An 8,713-nucleotide genomic window follows, 5' to 3' on the forward strand; every position below is an offset into this window, starting at 1 on the left:
AAAAAACAAAACAAAACAACTCACTCCTAAAACTATGAAGTAAGAACATCATTATGCCCATCTGATAGAATGACAGCCATATTATCAATAAGTCATTCCAAGGATCAAGTCCAATGTTTCCTACTGGCAATCCAAACCTACATTTAGTCACTAGTTCTACTGCACACATCTACAATTTCCCATGTGTTGAACTCTGTATAGAAACAGAGAATTCCATGGAGGCCTTTCTTCAAAGTCTTGGTGAAGTTTTTCTGAAAGTTCTAGTAAACCTTGTATGCTATACCCTTTAAAACACCTTCATGGGTAAGTGACAGTTTTTGAGTATCAATAATCAGAAAGACTGGAAATTAACTGACCCAATGTCAAATATTATATGAACACGCAGTAATTAAGACAGTGTCCAATCAAACAAGAGATCAACAGTATTTCTAAAGCAATAGATGTTTTTTCCTATTGCAAAACAACTGTGTATTTTATAAAATAAATGAAAGATTTCAGATCTAAAAATTCCAGGGACCTTTATAAATGAAAGCTGAAAAGTACTAATTTGAAGTAAAAAACAAAAATTTCTAAACACTTTGTTTTGATTTAAATTTTAAAACTCATGGTCAAAATCTGTGTAACTGTAAAGTGTGCTGAATTTCCTATTTTTATTGAATGTGAGCCCAGTTTATAAAATTCCTTCAGTCACTAAAGTAAAAAAATCAACAGGTTTTCTAACAGTGAAGGATGAAAGAGAAATATCACTGTTTTATACCTATCATATTCTGATTAGACTGAAGTCCCTGCAACATATTTTGCTAACATTTTCAGGGGATATTTTTATTAATAGATGAGTCACATTCATAGCATATTCCAACAACATAGCAACCAGGAACTCCCACACGCTTGTGTGTTTTCGCAAAGCAGCTAAAAAGCAACATTGTTGGCATTGAAACTTTGCAGTTTTAAGAGTGCACTATCTATGCTAATAGAAAGGTTGTTTGGGTTTCTTTTTGGTCTTGAAAGTGAAACACTTTATTTATAGAAAACATGTAACCAGTACTGGGGCAAACTAGTTATTTTCCCCCAGATTATCCATTCAGCAAAGCAGGTTCCCATAGGCATTTTGTTAACAGTYGTATATTATAGGCTGTGGGACTGTATTATGCAAAAGAGTAATTACATTCAGAAAACAGGCAAAGCTGGTAACACTAAAGTAACATCAATTTTTTTTGGTGAGGAGATTTCAAAACACCAAACCACCACATTTAGCATTCAAATAAAGTATTTTTTGACAACTTATTAAAAAATCTATTTGCTTCAGTATTGCTGGCTTTCTTTTATCACTTGGTTGTATTTGTAAAAGTTCCCACCTGTTCAGATACGGTACCAGAGTATGACTGCTTGCATAACAAAAGGATATTCCAGGAATTCACACAGATCTCCCCTGGAGTAGAACTACTGAAGCAGTAATATGGAAGACAAAGGAATAGAAAATAGAAGTATCAACTTTTATTACATGATGCATCTACAAATTGATCTGAGTCTGGCTGTAAAAGCATTTCTTATTAGGTGTGCGGGTAGGTAACTACTAGGAATGAGTGTAACACTTCTTTTGCCCTTTGMTGATACAATACCACACAAGACACATGATGGTACAGTAGCTCAGGCAGTCATGACGAATGGTACCTGTGGCATAGGAAATTCAGGAAAGGCAAAGCCTGTGCTCAGAAAAGCTGAAGTTCAAGCTTTCTCCCACACTTTCTTTGAAAACCTGTGAATTCTGCATGAAAGTGCAGTTAGGCTTTCACTTAAAATGCCGTGTAGATGTAACTCCAACAGAGGGACACACCAAAAAACCAGCTTACTCTCATGCTGGATGTAACCAATGCTTGGTGTAATCAAGAAGGAATATAGCTATCTGCAGCAAACTTTTGCAAAACATCCCACACCAAAGGCTCTCATGAAAACCATAATATTCATCCATCGTCATGTAACATTCTGGTTTCAACTCTGGAGGTTATCATCAAAATTTTTGCAATCTCTTCAGCTAATACAGAATTTGAACTATCTGACACAAAAGAGTTCAAGAAAACATTTTTAATTTGAATATAAGTAAATTGGCAAGTACTAAGGAGAGAAGTTAGAACACTCACAGCGAAATTCTGATTGAAGTTCTGGTTGTATCCTGGTGGATAAAATTCAGGTGCTTTAACAGACAAGTTTGATCTTGCTACAGGGTCCACAGCAAGCTGAGGTTCACCCATTTCTGGTCCAGAATCAAGAACTGAAACTTTATCTTGTGATCCAGATGGAATTCCTGTCTTTTGCAGGTGTTCTGAAAAAAATTGTGAACAGTTTGTCTTAGAAATTACTAAATTGGTATATATTCACACAGAGGAAACACAGAATACTTTTTTTTTTACTTCAAGTTATGATTATACTATAAATACATGTCCTTTAAATATATACGCTTGCTTCAAATACATAGGTTATATTGTTTATTCTTAAGTATGGACAGGATTCATTTGAGCACACTCTGGATGTCTTAATACATACTCACAGTGTTCATGTGAGTATGACAAAAAAAAAGGGAGAATAAAAAATCCCTCTCTCCCATGAAAACATGTTTTCTAAGTTAACCTAAGAAACTAATAAATCTGCTTATAGTACATTTGATGATCCTGTGGTTTTCCACAGATTTTAGATACAAATTCAAGATACATTTGGATGGTCAATAGATGACAGACTTCACTGATTTTTACTAACACTTATTTTCAACAAAATTTTCAAGGACACTTAACCAGTGCTGTTCTCATACACCATTTACCAAAACATCCAATTAAACTGTTTTTAAAACATTGTTTTCTAAACCTCTCTTTGTAGATTAGCTCATAAGTTTCTTGAAAACAGAACCTGATACTTACCTGAAAAAGCTGACCAACAAATATTGCTTTGTGTTATTGATGGGTTTGGTTTATTTTTTGCAAACCTTTAGGCTGGAGTTCTTCAGTAGGGGGGAAGGCTGAGACCATCTGCAGTCAGATTAGCAGGTGGAAAGAAAGCACACTCAGATTTGGGGGCACAAATGCAGGGAAAGGACAGAGAGTGTTGTGAGTAGCTGTTACACAACATCACACCTTTACCTGGTCCAGGTCCATAACCCAATATCCTGGTTGCAGTTGGGATAATTTTCTTCTTGGTAGCTGGTACAACACCATGTTTTGTATTCAGTATGGGACTAGAGTTGATAGCAAGCTGATGTTTTGGCTATTGCTAAGTCGTGTTTAYTCTAAAGCAAGAGCTTTGCGTTTCCCATGCTCTGATGGTGAGCAGGTGTGCAAGAAGCAGAGAGGCAGCACAGACTAGATATCTGGCCCAAACTGCCCAAAGACACAATCCATACCACAGAATGTGACGTTCAGTATATAACTGGGGGTAGTTGGCAGGGAGTTGTCAATTGTTCTGGGGGACAGGCTGGGCATCGGTCAGCAGGTGGTGAGCGGCTGCACTGTGCATCACATGACTCTCTCTGGCTTTCTTCCTCTTACCCCTCCCTAGCCACGCCGGAGGTGTCCCCCGGCCCCAGACTCACCACGCTGAGCCGGCCTCAGCGCATCACGCACCCGGTAACAGGACCACGCTACCGAGGGCAGCGCTGGTGCTCCTGCGCCGCCGCGGGGAGCCGGACAGGTGCCCCGGGTAAAGAAAGGAAGGGGAGAGCACCCCGTACCTGCCATCCCGGTGCCCAGCGGCGCCGTCTTCGGAGGCCGCAATGGTTCCTGCTGCGGGAAGAGGCCGCCCGGCTGGTGCGGCTGCTCCTCGGCGGAGCCCGAGCCGCGGGACGCGCTGCCCCCGGGGCGGGCCCCGCCGCCGCTCTCCGGCTCCCCGCACCCGCGGCCCCGGCCGGCGCCCGGCGCTCGGTCGAAACTCTCCGACATGCTGAGGCCGGGCGGCTCGGGCGCTCATGGGAGGGAGGCGCGGAGCGGGGCGGGCGGCCCGCGGGGGGGGGGCGGAGCGCGGGCCCGCCCCGGCCCCGCACTTTCGGTTTCACCCCCGCGCAGCGCCGCGATGGCCGCGCCCGCCCCGAGACCGCGGCAGCCTGGAAACGGCGTTTCCAAAGGCACCGCATCCCCTGCGACTGCATCTCCACGGTAACGAGCGAGGAGAGGTGACCGTGGCAGGGCCGAGRCTTCAGCTACAATGGGAGACCAGCAGCCACAGGTGCATCACACCACACTGTGCAAACATAGCTGTTTCCACCAGAAAGGGGTGGAAAAGCTGCAGACGAAATTCTAAATTTAACCCAATGAAGTTAAGCCTCCAACGTGACCATATTATGGTACTGTTAGGGCTACTTAATATAAATGTTCAGAACAAAGTATTTTCATGTATAATTTATGCATGATCGGATAACAAATACTTGTCTGATTTAATGTTTAACAACCGCCTTCCATGCCAATAGGAATCAACTGAAGAACATGGTCCATGTAATGCATTTTTCCTAGTATTATCACATTAGCTGTGAATGGTTTAACTCACATGTCCATTTACAATTTAATTCACCTATTTTTCTTCAATTTCAATACAAAGTCTTGTTTGGACTTGTTTTGCAAACTCCATATCATGAACAGCTTTCAAGAGGAGGAGGGCAAGCGGGATATGGCATGACCCAAAAAACACCTCAGCTGATACTGCTGGGGGAGCTCATATTTTGTCTCCCTGAACAGTCTGGTATGTGCTGACTTTGCYACTTATTCCTGCCACAGACAAAATTAAAAGATTGTGTGGTGTTGGGTTGAACTTTGTTCACCAGTCATGAAGGGATGAAAAAATAAGCAAGTCTGTATGATTATTAAAAAACATCAGAATAGTGCTGTCTTGTATTTAAAACAAATCCAATTGGATTGTAAAATGGTGCCTTTAGAAGTCATGTTCCTATTGGGCTTATTATTACATGTTACCATTTTCAATTATTAACAGAGGAGGGACAGAGTATAAAACATTTGTTAGTTCCCCAAGGCATGAATTGGACTGATTTTTGGTGAGATAAAAAGGTGGCCAGACATTAAAGGTGTCACAAGTTAAAATTAATGAGACTCATGGGAAAACTGTTCCTAGGCAACCCTTCCTGAAAATATAGAATTSTAAACTAATAAACTGATACTCTGCAACTGGAACGAGACCCAATGCAGGATGTTTTGAATGAGTCCTGAAAAAATTGGAAGAGTTCACTTGTGTAAACCGTTGTAAAAACTGATTTAAGCAGTACTACCAAATCTTAAGAGACTATAAATTAGGTACTAAAMTTCTACATTAAACATATTATATGTTCTTGGTTTATTTAAGCTCCAGTTTTAATGCCTGTATTGTGACCTCTGTYCACATCTGTAGACTTTGCTTTACCAGAAGGAGTGTGAAGATGGATGCTGAAATTCTCCATACATACTGGGATCACTTCTGAAAATGTCAGTCTTTCAAGTTAGCAAATCCCATTCTTTAAGGTATACCCCTAAGAGGAACTGAATGCCCTAAGTTATCACTGAACAAAACCAAATTAATCTTTGAACATAAATGTAAATTCTTTTCACTTAGCAGACAATCTGTATTAATTTAATGATTGTTCAGCAACTACTTACCATTTAAAGTGGAATGTGATCCCAAATCCATATTTTCCTTACAGGTGCACTAGTTAAGTTTGCATCAACGCAGCTGTGGTTRGGAACCCAATTTCTCCTCCCTAGTGTAGACACCTAAAACAAAATTAAGAGAAATAATCAGATAGTTAATGACAAGATTGCAATCCCTGAATACTACTACAACAGCACACCCCTTAACATTCTGCTTAGAATGTTTCGGACGGAGTAGCTGAAGGCCTGTGAATAGCTTCAAGCCTCTGAGACCAAACAGCACAGTATCTGAGATCACTAAACTAGAAAAACATATCCTAAGCACCCGAGGACTGGATTAACTTCTAGGCAGCCCTTCTAGGTAGCCACTAGGAGATACCTGCTTTGTCCTAAGAGTCTTACCTATTAGTCTAAAACTTAGTTAAGAACAAAAATCATATACACCTTCAGTGCCTGGTGTCAAGAAGTCACACACTATAACCTTGGCACTATTCAGAACACAGGCATTTTTACATGCTTGGTTTCTTTTTACTGCTGATAACGTATTTCTAATTAGAAATAAGGAGAGGGCTGGTTCTAGCTTTTAAAGTGTAATTTATAATTAACAGCTGGAATTATGCTGATTGCTACCATACTGATGAGCATGTTGTTGGGCCAGTCAGTGGTTATTGAGCCCAAAATGTAAAGCACAGGTATAATGTGTAGATCTAATCGGTACCTTCTACACAAGGTACCATTATTAAAAAAGGTACCGCTTATTTAAAAACACAGTAATAAATATTTAGTCATACAGTATCCTATTAATTCCTTCCAGAATAACTCTCGTGTTTTCAGTGCTTAGCTTTACTTGCTAAGTCACCATTTGCAAGTCTGGAAGCAGTGTGACACCTCCGGCATCTCATGTTGTTTCCATGAGCAGCTACACTGACTTATGTAAATTAAAAAAAAAAAAAAAAACCCAAAAAAACCCGAACCAAAATATGCCTAACTCACACATGGAACCCCCAGATGTTGTAAAGTAAGACAGCATATGGATCGTGTGAAGACATTATGTGCAGGCAATGGGCAGCCTGGCTGATTGTCCTCTGGAACTGCCTCTCCAGCCCCATGTGCTCTTCATCCAGCCATGTTTTATTTCAACAGCTAGAGAATCTAGAAGCAGACAATCGATTAAGTTGGACAAGACCTCTGAGATCATCGTGTCTGGCCAATGACTGACCATCACAACGACAACCAGACCAAAGCACTGAGTGCCACGTCCAGCCTTTCGTTAAACACCTCCAGGGACGGTGACTCTACCACCTCCCTGGGCAGCCCATTTCGATGCCCAGTATGTGAAGCCCCTTTCTGTGAAGAAATTCCTCCTAATGCCCAAAGCTGACACAGCTCCGCGTTTTCTGCTCCCGTACTGCACTCACTAWTCCCACACCTCGCTGTTTTATCACGCATTTTAAGAAGTAACAATAAAGAACAGGACAAAACCTACGTGCTATGGCGTTGATCCCACGTCCAACACGCGCGTTTCAGCACGTCTCCTCGCCAGCCTCGCCCTTCGCCTCCTCGCAGCAGGCGGGCACGGGCGGCTCGGCGCGGTTATCCCGCTGTCCCGCTCTCCGGCCGCCGGCGCCCGGGCTCGCTCAGGACCGCGGCAGCCCCGCGCCGCCGCCCCTCAGACGCCGCGTGACGCGGCCGCCCGACCCCCGCGTGCCCCTCAGTCCTTCCGGGTTGGCGGGCGCGGACCCGCCCCCGCCCCGCCCCAAGGTCGGTCGGAGCCGCGGCGGCGGCACCGCGGGCGGGAGCGCGGCTTCGCGCGGGGCTGCGGCGGTGCGTGTGCGGAGCTGTGTGCGGGGCTCCGTGTGGGGCGTGTGCGGGGCTCCGTGTGGGGCGTGTGCGGGGCTCCGTGTGGGGCGTGTGCAGGGCTCCGTGTGGTGCTTGTGCGGGGCTCCGTGTGGGGCGTGTGCGGGGCTCCGTGTGGGGCGTGTGCTGGGCTCGGGTGGAGCGTGTGCAGGGCTCGGGTGGAGCGTGTGCAGGGCTCTGTGCGGGGCTCTGTGCGGAGCTCTGTGAGGGGCTCTATGAGGGGCTGCGGGCGGAGCGTGTGCGCGGCATGGTGTGGGGCTACTCCGCCACCACCGTGTTCTCCTGGTTCGTGCGGGGTCCAGCCGCTAGTGGGGGGAAGGCAGCGGTGTCCCGCTGTCGGTCGGGGGAAGGGAGGGAGGGAGGGAGGGAGTGTGGCAGGACGGACGCGCGGGAGCAAGGACACGGGAGCAGGCAGGTAGGTAGCCTGGGAAGCGGCCCCGGGGGGAGATCGCGGCTGCGGGCTGTCCCGAGCGGGGTACGAGCCGCCTGCCCAAGGTCGTTCGGTGGCCGCGGGCTATAAATAGCGGCGGGACCGAGAAGGGGCCGCTGCCGCGGGGCCCCGGCGGGGTTCCGGGCGAAGAGCACATTCCCGGTTCTCCTCCCTGCTGCCCGGCGTGTCCCGCTCCCAGTGCGTGCTCTGCTAAGTCTCCTGGGTTCCTGCAAGATGTGTCCTGCCCAGGGTGACTCCTGCGGGAGCTCTGGCTGGGATTGGAGTGGTTTGTTTGGCGCCTTGGGGGCTTTCCCGTGCCACGGTTCCTGTTTTAAAACAAAGGTGTAAAGAGAAAATGGCCTTGAGTCGCAGAAATGCGATCCCCAGGTCGGCTCGTCCCGCCAGTTGCTTTGTTACTTAGTTTGGAAAAAAATTGATTTTGTTTTCTAGCCAGAAAGATAAAGGGGGTGAGGAATGATTGTCTCGTGGCTACTGGCGGTCGACTGGCCCCTAAACCTGCTGCGTTTACATACCTTCTGTCCAGTGTCATTAATAACTCTTGTTTTGTTTCCACATTTGCTCCAGGGATTCCATACGTGGCAAGGAATTTGTTGTGAGGTCTGGGTGCAATGGCGAGCCTTCTGCGTGTTGCTGTCAGTGGGTGCTCAGCTCCTGTTTTTGGCAATGTGTTCCCACCAAAGGCGCCGTCTGCAAATATGCTCTGCTTGCGAATGTTTAGAACCCACCAGGTGCTTGGGTCTCAGGCAGCCCCAAAGCCAGGTAAATTGATTAAAGTACTGTAAATAATGTTTTA

At 45.6% G+C, this 8,713-nt stretch overlaps 1 protein-coding gene across 2 annotated transcripts in view; it reads right to left on the reverse strand.

Moving 5' to 3' along the window:
* Positions 1–7,322, reverse strand: part of PAIP1 (poly(A) binding protein interacting protein 1) — a 25,696-nt gene extending 18,374 nt beyond the window's left edge. The window contains exons 1-3 of one of the 2 annotated variants that reach the window (XM_057364745.1): positions 7,099–7,322; positions 5,622–5,735; positions 2,139–2,320 (exon numbers count right to left, since the gene is read on the reverse strand). In XM_057364745.1, coding sequence (XP_057220728.1) covers positions 2,139–2,320; positions 5,622–5,652 — 213 coding nt within the window. In that variant the 5' untranslated portion in view covers positions 5,653–5,735; positions 7,099–7,322. Of the gene's footprint in view, positions 1–2,138; positions 2,321–3,715; positions 3,939–5,621; positions 5,736–7,098 lie in introns of those variants that run through there. The other variant, XM_057364744.1, reaches the window with a different exon arrangement.
* Positions 7,323–8,713: the final 1,391 nt, after the last annotated feature.

The sequence above is a fragment of the Malurus melanocephalus genome, unplaced genomic scaffold (assembly GCF_030028575.1).
Source record: "Malurus melanocephalus ecotype Western Australia unplaced genomic scaffold, MMel_1.1 scaffold_41, whole genome shotgun sequence".
NCBI lineage: Eukaryota > Metazoa > Chordata > Aves > Passeriformes > Maluridae > Malurus > Malurus melanocephalus.